Source organism: Eublepharis macularius, chromosome 18 (assembly GCF_028583425.1).
Source record: "Eublepharis macularius isolate TG4126 chromosome 18, MPM_Emac_v1.0, whole genome shotgun sequence".
Classification (NCBI taxonomy): domain Eukaryota; kingdom Metazoa; phylum Chordata; class Lepidosauria; order Squamata; family Eublepharidae; genus Eublepharis; species Eublepharis macularius.
The window spans coordinates 16,025,829-16,041,205 of NC_072807.1; the positions used below are offsets into that span (position 1 = coordinate 16,025,829).

At 46.7% G+C, this 15,377-nt stretch overlaps 1 protein-coding gene across 2 annotated transcripts in view; it reads left to right on the top strand.

Moving 5' to 3' along the window:
* Window positions 1-15,377, top strand: part of MEGF11 (multiple EGF like domains 11) — a 316,522-nt gene extending 301,145 nt beyond the window's left edge. Inside the window, exons 19-23 of one of the 2 annotated variants that reach the window (XM_055002716.1) lie at window positions 854-972; window positions 3,468-3,534; window positions 8,416-8,472; window positions 12,156-12,362; window positions 15,217-15,377. In XM_055002716.1, the coding sequence (XP_054858691.1) occupies window positions 854-972; window positions 3,468-3,534; window positions 8,416-8,472; window positions 12,156-12,362; window positions 15,217-15,377 (611 nt within the window). The remainder of the gene's footprint in view (window positions 1-853; window positions 973-3,467; window positions 3,535-8,415; window positions 8,473-12,155; window positions 12,363-15,216) is intronic. The other variant, XM_055002717.1, reaches the window with a different exon arrangement.

The following is a 15,377-nucleotide window of genomic DNA, read 5'->3' on the forward strand; positions in this document are numbered from 1 at the left end:
TAACTAGCAACGGAGCCCATTTTAAAAAACGGGCCCTAGAAAACCCAGGAACGCTACACTCACTGCAGCTCCCTCCGGAGGGACGCACTCACCTGGCCGTCCCACCGCCACAGCGCCCTCTGGAGGCCACATTGGCTATGACACACTTTTATCCCGGTGCTCCTCCACAGGCACACCAGGATAAAAAGTGCATCGTTGCCAATACGGCTTGCCTTTTATATAGAAAGATGCCTTGCATTGTGTTGTTTAATTCCCTCAAACCTCCTTCGGGAGTTATTGATATTGTCCTGATTTTTTCCTTTTTATCCCTTGATAAATTTCTGTTTTTCTCCTCATTTGGATGTGATGAGTCGTCGGTCTCGGGGAGTGCGGGGTTTGTCTTGCCTGTGGAAATCAGGTCTGCTACGTGGTGCTACTTATGTAGAGAGAGAGCCTGAGAAAGTCAGGTCTTTATTGTACATAGCTGGAGAGGAAGAAAAGCCAAAGTGTCCCCTCTCTTGTAACTTAACACTTTGGAGGTTGTCGTTTGGTTTATCATCCTTGGAGCCTGAAAGGGTGGTAAAGGAAGCTTGGTGCCAGGATGGTCCCTTCCCGTCATCCGCAACAACCCCTCAGAGAGGTGGTGATGTACGCTAGGCTACACCGTCTCTGCAAGGGTTTTACAGGAAGCCATAGAGAGGACTGGGCAAGACAGGCCAATTTCTGTTGTGGTTCTTGAAATCGAGGGTCTTAACTCTGAGACTTTTGGGGGTGGATCTAACTGGCCCACGTGCACGTTTGCAGATGTGTGACCCTCTCCTTTTTTTCAAGCAGCTTCAAAAGAATTTTGTGTGATAACTTGTTTTCTCCCCAGATATGTCTCAAGGTAGCGGCAATGTTAACTGTTTTTCCAACCCAAGCTACCACACCCTGTCATGCGGTGTGACTTCGCACTTCTTTCCCAATAATCAGGATGGGAACCTCTCCAGTAAGGTAGATATGCACATCGCATCCTCCCGTGCTGTGGCATCATTCTCCTCTGTTCATGGAAAGGCACCCAAGTGGTCCCATTCTGCTGCCACTGCTAAGTGGCTAAGACAAGAGGGAACGGATTGGATCCTGTGAGTCTGTTCCAGGAACAGAGGGTGCTTTCCTCCAATAGACGCACTAGGGAAGGCGCCTCCTGCCTGGGGGGAATGCCTCCGCTAGCAGGACGAATTCACGGGATCCAACCTGGCACAGGCAGAGGTCAGCAAAGAATGGCCGGGCAAGAATCGTGATGAGTCCTATGACCTTCCTATAATGCCACGAATTCTGACCACCTGCTTTGTGAGCAGCAGTGCATCATGACGTTTACTACGTGTACTTGCTACAAAACTCAGTCGCCATTGCTGCAAGAGGAAAACAGATTCCTGATTCTGGCAGGGTTCCAGCAGGGCCATTCCCTCTTCTGCTATGCTCTCATTGACTCTATCAAGGGACTGGTCTTTGTGCCACCAACAAGGGTGTTGTTGTGGCAGCCAGCCCTGGTAACAGTAGAGAGAACAGGTATGTCCGCAATGCTGCCTCCCTTTGATTGGCTGGCGGAAGATCACATAATAGCATTTCACCCAGATGCAGCCAGCAATGCCACAATATTTCACCTTTCAGTTATGCTTCAAGGACAGATGGATTGGCTTGCTGGTGGGCTGCAGAGATGGGGGGCCCTGCAGCCAGGAGCAAGCGAAGCCATCCCCCAGTGGCACCGTCAGCCCTGCAGGGTGTGTGTGGCCCAGAGCTGTTCAGCTGGACAGGCTCACCTTTCATCTCCTCCCAGGCAGCTCTTGGCCAGGTCTAAGCTGAGCAATTGTGCTTGGCTCAGATTTGGCTGAGCCAAGGGGACAGCAGTGGGAAAGTCTAGAGCTTCTGGACGGCTCCAAGGCAAGCAGCCCGTTCAGCTGAGCTTGCTCCTAGGCGCCGTAATGCCCAGGCAGCCCCTACTTTGTATTCCCTCAACTCCCACCCAACTGCCTGGCCTTAGTTAGCCCCACTCACAACCAGGTTTTTCCTGTCCTCAAACTGGGCACCTCTTGCTTCTACCTCCTGAGCATTCTGTCTCCGTTGCGCAGGGCAACTGCCAATCAACTGCTATCTGGGTTTGCACTGATTCAGAACAGGCGTTAGGAGTGGCTGAAATTCCACTAGCAATTGGCTGCCTCTCCACAAGGAAACCTGCCAAGTACACAGAAACTGGTGTTGTGGTGTAACATGCCACGTTCTCCGCTGCTGCCATTCTCTGTCCGTCCCCCCCCCCACACACCCCAACCCAGAAGAGGCTTTGCTGCTAAATTCAACACAAATTTCTTTCTTTATCGGGTGTATTTCTATACTGCTTTTCCTCCATTTTTCAAAGCAGCTTGCAATAATAATAATAATAATAGTGAACAAGCGAATTTCAAACTGACCGGAAACTTGACCTATTTAAACATTGAACACAATTAAAAAACATGAACTCCAAATCAGGGGGGGAACCCACCAGAACAGCACAGCCTCAATGGGGTGAACAAAGAGGCAGCCCCTGACTTCCATTCCAAAAGATCAGGGCTGCCATCAAAAGCAGTCGTCCACGGGTAGCCTTTCCTCCTTTCAGAAGGGAAAAGAGAGCAAACTTCGTTGTGCGGATCTTACGGCGAGCATGCTTATCAGCATCACCCAGAATGCTGAGCAGTGCCTCGCTGTGGCTGTTTTTGTTGTTTTAAAACCTGGCTCAAATCCTTCCATGACCACCTTTCGAAACTCCCTCCGGGTTTTGCTAGCAGATCTAGTGGGCGCCTCATGCTCCGTCATGTGTTATCCCTCTGGGGCAGCTTGAACAGACTTGCCTCTCGCTCTCTCACGTATGGTTTCTGTCTTGCATGCTGGACCTGTTTGTGGTGCTTTTTATAAGACGTTCACCTTCACTATCCTTCTGTAGGGTTGCCAACTGTGGCTTGGAAAATTCTTTGAGATTTGGGGGCGGTGTCTGGGGATGACAGAGTTCTCATTGGGGATTTCTTCCATGGACATCTTTGTAGCCATTCGTGGGCTTTCCGTTTTTGGCTGAGTCTGTGGTATACCATAGAGTCAATCCACCCTCTGAAGCCTCCTGGGCAGTGATCTCTGTACTCGGGAAATCAGTTGTCATTTCAAGAGAATTCCAGGCCCCATTTTGAGATTGGCAATCCTGTCTTTCTGGGTTGTGACTTCACCTAAGTAGCCGATCATTTTCAGCAGAAGGAATTTCTGTGGCTCTTCTCCCAGCATGCTCCCGTATAGTCAACCTATTACCCTTCCTTCCTGGTTTTTCCCTTCTGCTCACGTGGAAAATGAGCCAACATGGCTGGCAAAGAACAATTCTTGTGGTCACTCCCTCGAATGCCTTCCTCAACCCTCATTGGCTTGGTTGGTGGGATTCTTTCTCTGGTTACGGCTTCAGTTTTAATGTACTGCTGTCATAACTTTTTGAACAGCTCAATAACAAAATCTTTGACCGAGATCCTGCAGCCTGGACAACTGACAGCTATCTGAATGGTATAGGTCAGTAATTTTCAACAATTTAATAGTCTGAAGTAGAACAGTTCCAAGGGTGCTTAGAAGCAGCCCATGTGGATTTGTGTACAATCGTAGAATCATAGGGTTGGAAGGGACCTTCAGGGTCATCCAGTCCAACCCCCTGCACAATGCAGGAAATTCACAGGTTCCTCCCCCCACCCACAGCTATGTTCCAAGTCCTAAATAGGATTATGAAAACCACCTTGGAAGTAGAGGCGTCCTTTATCTCTTGGTCTTTCTTGGCTTTTTACTATAACCATCCTTACCATATTAATGCTCCTAAGCAGAATTAAACTCTTCTAAGTCCACTGACTTCGACTTAGAAGGATGTCACTCTGTTCAGGATGGGGCCGCTAATGCTGTCGCCCTCCTACATCGAGTCATCAATGATGCTATAGTGACAAATGGTGGCAGAACACAAACGTTACAGCCTAGTATTAAAACACCAGTCAAAAGAAGAAAATAAGTCACATGTTCTAATATTTACAGTCACGGAATTCTTCCCTACAAATCTCAGTAATTAGCTTCAGAAAAACAGCCCCGTATACATCATATAAATCCATCCTAATTTACATCAATACTGGAGAAAAGAAAGGTTCGTCAGCACTGGTATTGTCAGTGTGGTTTGTTTTTTTTGTTGTTAACCCAACTCTTGATTTGGTTATATCACCAGTAAATTCCTTGCGTCTACCATGTCTTTTCCCCTTTGCTTTTCCCCCAGTGTTCGTTTTATGCTACCGAAAAATCTTAATGTGGCCTCCTCCCGGTGTGCTCCTTTCCTCATGCTGTTTTGTGGTAGTTCTTTGACTTAGATTCTCTCTACAGGAGACATCTGACACATGACGAGCGCATGTCAGTAGATGCAATGTTCGCCAGGGAGGGAAGTTTAAAAAGACAGAGGTGGCTGCAGGGATTGGAGCTGTGTGAAGGGCTGTGAAATGCCAGAGGGGAAACCTCAGCCCATTATAACCTCTCCAGGTCCAAGGCCAGCTCTGGCAGGCAGCTTCAGCCCATTGCCATTCCTTGCTGTGATCCCCCACAGTTTTAGACTGGAGAGGTGAAATTGACAGAGGCTTGGGGGAGGCAAAGATGAAATTAACAAACCCTCTGAGGACTGATCCCCACTGGCTTTGTCTTTTAAAACTATGCTTCCTGGCTAACATTGCCTCTCCCTACACTAGACAAATACGTGCCAAGGTGTCTCTCTTAGCTGCAGGCCTGAAATCCTTGCTCCAGGTATGATTTGGGACTTGTTAGGAGATGGAGTTTTAGTTCGGTCTCATCTCTGGACAAATCTTTGCTTTTACTCCCCATTTTAATTTTCCATTAATTAGAATAACCCACATTCTCCGGGACCTGTGACCATAGGGCAGTTTTGACACAGGACATTAGCAGCTGAGAAATGAGATTTTTTTAAAAAGTGTGACCCCTGCAGATCTTGTGTGCACAATCTTTGAAGATTCTAGGGAGGAAGTTAGTGTGTAGGGAGAGATGCCCCTTGGCCGTATTTTGGGAATTCCTGGGTTTGAAGCCCTGTGCGGGATCCAGAGATTTTCAACTGGATGCAGAAAAAGGAGTTCAGCTGTTTTTCCTGATACAAAAACTAGCTTACACATCAAGACAAGTTTATCAAGACGCAGATATCCCAGCACCGAGTTTGTGCATTTGCATATGGACTGCAAAGAGCAGCATTGTTTTTCTTTTGCTCAAAGCCCTCTTTTGATCATGGCTGGAGTCTGCTATGACACATCTAGCCCCGTGGCATTGGTTCTGCTGCTATGAGCGTGGCCAGATTGGGCTATCCTGAATCTCAATTCAGTAGCCCTGATGTAAGCCACCAGTTGAGAGGCAGGGGCATTCCAGATGGATCACGGAAGGACTTAGCCACTAATCTAGGTATCTGCAGAAGGGAGCTTTGACTCTCAAAAGCTTATACCCTGAAAATCTTGTTGGTCTCTAAGGTGCCACTGGACTCAAATCCTGCTGTTCTACTGCAGACCAACACAGCTACCTGCCTGAAGCCTCTGTGCCCTGTTGTTGGCCCTCCGTAGTAACCGGTTGGCCTCTCTATGAGACAGGATGCTGGGCTAGATGGACCGCTGATCCAGCAGGGCTCTTCTTATGTTCTTAATGCAGCCAACAATTATTCATATAGACCCTTTATTAGACCCTTCTGGGAACTCATAAAGGCCAGTGTGATATAGTGGTAAGAGTGTCAGAATAGGATCTAGGAGACACAGGGTCGATTGACTTTGGACCAGCTGCACACTCTCAGCCTAACCTACCTTACAGGGTTTTTGTGAAGATAAAATGGCGGAAAGGAGAACGACGGAAGCCCCTTTGATTCCCACTGGGGAGAAAGGCGGGATCTAAATGAATAAATAAGGTAGATTAAGTTGAAAGAGTGTCACTGGCCTGAGCCGCCCAGCAAGCTTCATGGATGAGCTGGGATTTGAACCCTGGGCTCTCAGCTCCTGTCCAGTTATCTATCCACTGCACTATTCTGGCATTATATAGTCTACCACATCTGTCCCAGCAGATCCTCCCTGCAGCTAAGACGGAGCTGGGCTTGGCGAAGGAATCTAGGATCAGCTGGAACCCTTCCAGCTTCCATGGCTGCAGAAGGAGAACCGAGGGAACCTTGCCGAAGGCTTATCCTGCCCTGAGAGTCTCTCTGGGGATACTGCCTTCCCTCCCAGCGTAGCTATCATGCACGCACTTCAGCTATGCGGGGTATAAGATTGGCCTATTTTATGCATTTCTTCAGATCACGTTAAAAACTTCACATGGGAGAGGGGAGTGTTTTTACTGGACCAAAGTATAACACTGTTTGCCTTGACAAGGATTCAGTGCAAAGATAGGTCTTTTTGGAACACCTGGCTATTGCTTGGAATCCTTTGAAGCAATGGGTATGGGGTGAGAAAATAAAATAAGACCATTGGTTGCCTTTAAAATTGGGGACAGGGAGAGGGGGTTCCTAAGGAAAAATTTTCACCACGAGCGTTGGCTGCAAATTATTCTGTGCAGGGCCAGCTATGTGGGAGTCCCATGCATATCGTCAAGTGAAGTTGTTTTCTCTTGACTTGTAAAATTCACTTGAAATCCTGTTTTTGAAGTAGCATGCCTTCAAATCTGTGAACAACCAAAGAGCTTGCCATTGTGTGCCTGTCTGTGTATTAATTGGCTTGATTGTGGATTAATTTGTTTGCATCATGACCAGTATGAAGTTTTTCTTTTCCTCCTGATGGGTAGATTTGCTTGCTAAGGACGTCCGGCTATAAAAGAACGGGTTTGAAATACAAAGACATCTGTCCATGCACTGTTCAGAATGCACTATTCAGAGAAATAGTCTCTGAACAGGTGCAACTCAAAATGTTTTTTTTAGTCAGTAAAGCACCTTTGCATATATTTTCTTTAGCATAAGTGATTTGGCTAATATAGCCCCTGGGGAGAACTGAAGCGATGCCTCCTGACCATAGGATGAGCATGGCTTTGGACATAACACACAGGTGTAGGCAGGAGAGGAACAGCCAAGACAGCCTCAGAGCTAAACTACACGAGACGAATTACATGTGGATGCTCAAGTGAAGGAAGACGCAATGTTAGTCGGGAAGCATAGTTTGAATTTCACCTCTCTTTGCAGAGCCAGCAAAGATCTCTCCTCAGAGTTTGTTAATTTCCTCTTTGCCTCCCAAAGGCTCTGTCAGTTATTAACAAACCCTCTGAGAAGCAATCTAGCAGGCTCTGTAGAGTCAGGTGAAATTCAAACTACACTTCCCAGCTAACGTTGTCTCCCTTCACTTGAATATCCTCGTGCAATTTGGCTTGTGTAGTTTAGTTCTCAGTCTTGTCTAAAACAGAACTGGTGTGCCTGTCACAGTGGAAAGAGGAGAAACACTGCGAGATCCTCTTCCGCCTGCATCTCTCATCTCTGAGCAGCTCCTGTTTCCTCCTCTGCCTTCTAATGTTTTATCAAGGACTAGTTACATAATTTCACACCTGACTGTCACCATGAGGTCTAGAATTTGTTTTTAATTTAATCTGAAATACCCAGGCAGCTGCAATTTGCACCCAATCTCAACTTCTGGTCTTGTTTCAGCACATTAAAAGTGGGGGAGAGGAGTTTGCATGTTGTACAAAAACCATTCTCTCCCCTCCTACAAACATATCCCTCTGCAATCCTCAGGTCCAGCTTTGTTGTTGTTGCAAAGATACTCTTGTGCAAAACTGAAGTAGATTCCTCATGCCTGAACTATGGGTCTTCGCCAAGATAGTTTCAGGCAGGTAGCCGTGTTGGAAGAGCAAGATTCGAGTCCAGTAGCACCTTAAAGACCAATGAAATTTTCCAGAGTATAAGCTTTTCAGAGTCAAAGCTCCCTTTGTGAGATACAAGTAGGAATGGGAATCCCTGGGATATAAGTGTTCGGGGATTTCCATTCCTACATTTATCTGACAAAGGGAGATTGACTCTCAAAAGCTGGGAATCTTGCTGGTCCTTAAGGTGCTACTGGACTCAAATCTTGCAGGTCTTCACCATCCACTGCTGTGCAAGAACAGGACAATAGAAGAAGGAGCACATTATTTTAGGAAAGCTTGTCCTAAGGGAGCTTGTAGACAGGTAGGGGTTCATGCCTATCCACCAGCTGCTTGTTCTTTGATGAAAACCAGCAAGACAATCGCATAGAGTTTCCCCCCCACACCCTTGTTCATGCTGGCCAGTGTCGGCGCTTAGGGTGGCCCGCAGCTGAGCGTGTGCCTCTCCCCTGCCTTGGGTCACAGCGAGCAGAGGGGGAAGACTTTCTGCTACACAGTCCAGTTTGCATAAAAATATTTATGCATTTTCCATTGTATATCATTTTTATGCAGGTGCTTGTGGGATGAATAGACGTCAGAACACATACATAATGGAAAAAAGCTTCAAAGGTATAGTATCTGATGCCGGCAAGTAACCAGTAGTGCCCAGTCTGGGTACGGCAGGACAGGGTAGCCAGCCAGTCTCTATTTGCCCAAGGCAGCTAGGCAGTCAGTCGCATGTGCCTGGCAGGGGGGAGTTCTTCATGTGTACATGAATCTGCCTTCCGCTGAATCGGACCATTGGCCTATCAAGGTCAAAATCATCTCCTCTATCTGGCTCTCTAGTGTCTCAGGGAGAGGTTTTTGCATCATCTCCTACCCAAAAGCGGAGCTGCTGGGGATTGAACCTGTGACTTTCTGTTTGCCAAGCTGGTGCTCTACCACTGAGCCACAGCTTGGACCTTTGCTCCCTGCTGAATAATTGAAATGTGTCCCAGCTGTATCTTGCTAGTCTTTTAGCAAGAAAATAGCAAGTGAGCTCTTTTAAAGCAAGCCAACATCAGCTGTACCCAGTTGGTAGATAAAGGGCTTTGAATCCCACCTTTGCCATGGACTGATTGTGTGGCCACAGCCAAGTTACACATCTCCGCCCCTCCAGGATGTGTTAGAGAAATCACATTGCCTACCCAACGTCTTCAGGGTCAGGGCACACTGAAAGGATCCAAGATGAGGGTGATATTGTGAAATTAAGTGTGGGGGGCATGAAAATCCTGTCCCATCTTTCAGTCTGTAGGGCTCAGCTCCTGCAAGTATTTGTGCATCTCTCTTAATCACAGAATCATACAATCTAGGTGACATATAAAAAATGCTTTACTGCAGCTTAGCTGTCTTGGTTAGCAGCTTTCTCCGAAAACTGTTGAGAGCTGTAATTTGGCGAAGGTGCTACGAATTCTTTCTTAGTGCCTCCCGCCTCTCACAGAACGGCAGTTTGCGGGGTTCTATGTGGGAGGGAAAAGTCCCCAGTTTAAGGTTGCCATGTAAAGAGTCATATGGCGCATCGGCCACGAGGTATCATCTTTCCTGCGCAACATAAGAGACATCCTGCTACATCAAACAAAGATGGGTCCAGCATTTTATTTCCCTAAGCAGACAGCCAGACATTTCTAGGAAACGCACACACAATGCAACCCCTTGGTGCCTGCTCCCAGCATTTAGCATTTCAGACGTACATTGCCTCTGGCCATGGAGGTTCTATTTAGCTACCGTAGCTGATGCATGTTGTCACACTCCTCCTCCCTAAATTGTGTCTAATATTCTTTTAAAGCTGTGTTAAAGCACCACAGTATGTGGCAGCAAAGATTTGTGACAACTTGAAAAACGACTATTCTCACTGGTAGTTGTATGCACCTGCTAATAAAAGGATTATTTTTTTCCTGAATATTTAAAGCAAGCACACAGAGTTGGGATTGCGGGGAAGTGTCCCCCATCTCAGTCAGAAATATGCGCATGAAGCCAGGGAAAGCGGTCAGATGTGGGATTTTGGAGAATGGTTGCCCAAGGAAGCAGAAAGGGCAGAGTCATGCAGCTTTATGCCTCTTTTGTGAGGTGTGAGAATTCATGAGATCACCACCAGGACTTGACTTCTAAACAGGAGCCGATTTGGAATGCGGGGTGAATCTCTGCCGGGCAAAGACTGTCCTTTTGCTTCACTGCCTCTGGGACAGACCGAAAATGTTTCATTGCATTTTGCCTCTTACGGTCCCAGTACATTTTTTTGCAATTTCTTCCTGCTGCCTGCCGCTCATAGTGGCAAGTCAGGCTTTCCCTCCTCCCCTCATTTCCCCCTCCCAATCCCCCACTGTATCGGTCCACTTGTAACCCAAAAACCCCACGCGGGATACTTCCAGATGAGTCTCGGCTTCTGGGATTCCAACGCAGGGAGGTGGAACATCTGCCTTAGAAGGCATTTGCTGATTAGATGGATAAGTTCAGATGAATGAGCGCAAGGGTCCAAATTCCCCATTTCAGAGTATTGGTTTTTTAAAAATTCATTTTAGAAGACCGTTCATGAAGAGGCATGAATGAAGGCTGGCCGGGAAGAGGGCTGGGGTAAAACTTCTGTCCTAACCTATTGCTAGAAAGCTTGCTTCTCCACCCCCTCCATGCCTTTTGTCACTTTAAGGAGGTGCAAGGTGGAAATGGAAAGTCCTGCGTGAAGATGGTCATTCTCTTTATGAGGAATACAACAGCAGGATGCCCTCAGGATATACCCTAAAAAGTATTCCATGTAATAACGCTGAAGTCATAGAAATGGGTTAGCATTTTCCTCTGATGAAGCAAGCTGTATTTCACCAATGCTGGGATACCTTCTCTTCATCTCCAAAGTGCCTCCGTTTTATTTTGCTGCTACAAACTAACCTGATTACTCTTCTGGAATTACCCTTCTAGTTATGTCAGTTCCTAAACAATGCTAAATTTTTGTGCTGATATTATGACTAGTAAAAGTCAGAAAGCTGAGAAATTGGGTACTGCTTCTGTCCCCCTCCCCCAGTAAAAGGTTCCCTGGGTTAATTTTCAATATGCTAAATTTTAGGATATAATACACTTCAGGTGCATGTAGTTTTAGGAGCAAAGCTGGCCTTGGTCTCTGCCTTTAGGAGCTTACAAGAGAAATTTCCACAGTAGGGCAGACAATGGAGAAAAAAAAGAAGGCAGATGAAACCGTTGAGTGGTTTAGGTTCTAGAAAAGAAATGCTTGTTGTCTGAAATGGATGGGCAGGTGCAACATTAAAAAAAAACAGAATTTTTATTCTACCAGAGAATTCATCCGCTAGCAAGCAAATCTTCTTTTGAAAACCTGTTTTAACCTCATGAAGAAACACTCCAATCCTTTTGTGGTCAAACAGTTGCCACAATTATATATACACAGGGCTTTTTTTCAGCTAGAACGCGGTGGAATGGAGTTCTGGCACCTCTTGAAAATGGTCACATGGCCGGTGGCCCCGCCCCCTGATCTCCAGACAGAGGGGAGTTGAGATTGCCCTCCACGCCGTGGTGTGGAGGGCAATCTAGACTCTCCTCTGTCTGGAGATCAGGGAGCAGGGCCACCGGCCATGTGACCATTTTTGCCGAGGGCAATTTAAACTTTAAAAAACTCCCTTGTTCCAGTTGACCCAAAGTGACGTCATTGTGCGGTCCTGAGTTCCACCACAGAGTTCCACCACCTCTTTTCCCAGAAAAAAAGCCCTCTATATACACATCAGGAGAGATGGTGTTTCATAGTAATGGCGTTCTGGGTAGGAGGAGGAAACCTAAATTTCAAAGCATGCTGCGTTTAATATTACACAGGACTCCCACGTTGCTAACCCTGGAGTGAATATTTTATCCAGTGTGCCAAAGACTCTACTTGTTTCCAAAGTAATCCCCACTGGCAAACCACGTGCATGATTTCTTGGGACAGTATATGTATGAAGGAAATTAACAAGTGTTTTGTCAGGATTTGGGGGGCTGTGGGTGGGGGAGGCATGTCTGTGTGCAATGCAATGTTGTAACATAGCAATGAGACCCTTTTTACCAGCGAGAGCCTAGTACTGAAGGGCTGTTTTTCTTCCTACTGAATGTTCAGGAAATGACTTGCGAATGAGTTTGGATGAGCAGATGGTTTGGAGAGACAGTGGTTCGGACATACCTGAGGCGTAACTGGTGGGTCACAGTGCTGTGCATTTTGAGGGCTAGAACCCCCCCTCCCCTCCCCCCCCCAATAAGTTTGCCAGCACACGTGCTAAGAGGGTGGCCCGGCTCTTGTCTTGCAGACTATATGAAGGAATCGGCCTGCAGCTCTAGCACCTGTTCCCTCAACAGCAGCGAAAACCCTTATGCCACCATCAAAGACCCCCCCATCTTGACATGCAAACACTCAGAGAGCAGCTATGTTGAAATGAAATCCCCCGTCCATCGGGACTCATCCTATTCTGACACGCCGGCCTTGTCAACGGCTAACAAAAACATTTACGAAGTTGGTGAGTATCTCCAGCGAATCTGGAAAAAGCCGGCATTGCTTGCAGGGGAAGCAGGGGCGGGCTTCTCCAACCAGAATCCAGGCATGGCAATAGCCATGCACAAGTTACACGCATGCTTAGTAGGTACAGAGATGGAAGGTTTGAAGCCTCCCGAGGCCGGGCCAAGAGCCCTCTAGTTTTCCACAGGACTGTAGTGGTTTGTGCCAAGCTGGCAGGGCCGAGAATTGCCTGGCTAAAAAAGGCAGACCAGCCACCAAGGCAGCCAGCGGGGTTGCTCAATACTTAATGATTTCCATAAATTATGCATCTCAAGCAAACATGTATGGCTTTTTTTTATCTGCTGGTGGTTTTCTGATCCACAAAGGTGATAAACATACTAGTCTTGAAAATGCCGCAAGACTTATTTTTTGCTATCTCAGTAGACTAACAGGGCTACCTCTTTGCAGTAATTTCATTTGACATAATTTAGCTTGTGGTTTGTTGTGGAGAGGCAAGGGGCAGGATTAGTGTAGCTGCTCAGATGATGGACTGCAATCCACCAGGTCCCCGTGTCAAATCTCATCCTCAACCACCAGCTTCCTAAGGTAACCTCAGGCAAATCGCCCTCAACGTCAGTCCCCCGTCTGCAATATGGGAAGAGTAATACTGGCTTATCTTCTAGGACTGTTGGTAAGGATTTACAATCATATAATGTCTGCAAAGTGCTTTGAATACTGACAATTATATATATGCTGCTATTGCTGTGCTAGCTTCAGAAGTTCCTGTATCTATGCAATTGTAAGCGTATCTTCTCTGCTAGAGAGGCTATAAAACTTGGATTCTTTTGCACCAAATACCCCTTTATTAGGTATAGACACAATTCCTCCTGCCAAAAATAGTGCCTTATTCAGAAGCAAAGCAGGTAATCTCGGCTTTGGACTTGCAAGGATTTGAACCCAACTTTCTAGTCCTACACCAATCTCTGTCCCTGAGCCATTCTCCCAATTTTAACGTGAACGTAGCCGCCTGCTCAGTTATTCTTGGCGGTGGTGATCAAAATTTGGCTCAAGCAGCTTTCTTGTTCTACATAGTCAGGTTGCTACAAGTTTGTGGTTGCTTTTGTCCAGTCTAAAAACTGTATTTTCTCACAATACAATCACCTTTCTTAGGCATTTGTTACAATCCATAAAAAGTCTAAAAAGTCTAAAATGCTACATAACTAATATCAAAGATAAGGCAGTTAAATAATCACAAAGTTAGATCTAATAGAAAAGAGATTATACATGATCATTTACCAACACCCCCGCAGATCTCGCCTAGCCTTTTCCACCTCCCTCACCCCAATTAGAGTTGGGTTACTAAAGTGACCAAAAAATCAGTTAAACTCCTCTTCCTGGCTGCACAGTTGGGTGCATCTGTTAAGTAGGGTTGCCGGTCCCCCTGTGGGGGCAGGGGATCCCCAGCTCCCAGCCTCTGCCCCACCTCTGACACCACTCACCTGGCCGATGGGGAGGGAAAGGTGGGGGCACAGGCTTCCTGGGGCACACTCCCAGCGTGGCACAACGATGTCACTTTCAGGAGTGACATCATGCAGGCCGCAGGAGCGCTCCTGCACTTTCCACCGGGCCAATTTAGGCTCCAAACAGGCTGATTCTTTAATCCATTGGTCCGGTGCAAAGCACGGGAGCACTCCTGCAGCCTGCACGATGATGTCACTCCCAGAAGTGACGTCATCACATCGCCATTGGGAATGTGTGCACAAAGAATTAATCAAGGTGAGTGCTGAGTCTCTCCAGGAATTGGCAACCCTACTGTTAAGCGACCCAAATCAGCTAGACTGCATTGCATGCCATTATGTGCCTGCAGAGTTAGGGGTATTTGTTTAAGAAGTAATAATGAGAAATGATTGAAAGAATGGCCAGGTTTATCACCTGACTCAGAAGGCACATAGAAACATTGGTAGTAAATCTCTATTCAAAACTCTGATGTTTTTTCTTTTAACCATGCGCCCTTTAAAATCAGAGGCCCTGGCAGATGATTAGCAGAGGCCACCTGCTGTCGAACACCGGAGTTGCTATTATTTTATATGCTTCTTATTTATCTTTTCTATGAAAATATCCAGATTTTTAAACAATTTTTATCTTGATAGATATTTGATTTTATCCTGAACTGTTGCTGTGGTTCTCTGTGAATGCAATAAAGACTGATGAGGACAATTGCACAAGAAAGAAACACACTCGTGCAGGCAGACAGATCCGAATTAATTTGGACACATTCAAACAGCTCCGGTAGAGCAGCAGTTGAAGGAGAGGGGTGGGGGGTTTTAACAGGCCACATACGCATATAGTAAACTGCTGTGTTTTGAGCCAGGCCCTTGGTCCCTGCTGGTTACTCTGACTGGCAGCAGCCTTCTGGGGACCTCATGCCTCGTGACCCGTACCTAGAGATGTCAAGTCTTAAACCAGGAAATTGCTGCATGCAAAGCATGAGTTATTGCTGCTCCTCTCATTGCTTTGCCACACCTCCAGGCACTGATCCTGGCCTGGCACAGCTGCCATGCTGAACTCATTTAGAACAAGGCCAAGATGCCCGTGTGAGACACAGTTTAAGAGGAGAGCACCTTCTCTTTCTCCACTGCAAAGAGGAACGGCATTCATCCAATATCCCATCTGGCAAAGCATTTCACTACTTCGTTGCTACTCTGTCGTTTGCAGAAAATAAGTGTTTGCAGGATTCCCCATTGGACAGCCGGAACACTCACGGTGATTTGGAAGTGCAGTAAAACTTTTAGCATCACTGTGCTTAGTCTTTGGGATGGGTGATTGTTTCGGGAATGGAGGGGAATTAACTGAGCTGCTCTCTGTTGCCTTTGCAGAGCCCACCATCAGTGTGGTCCACGAGGCACGAATCCGCACCACTGGCTACGTCCACGACCCCTATGACCTGCCAAGGAATAGTCACATCCCCTCTCATTACGACATTCTTCCGGCAAGACACAGCCCAACTCATGGGACACTTTGGGACAAGCAGTCTTAA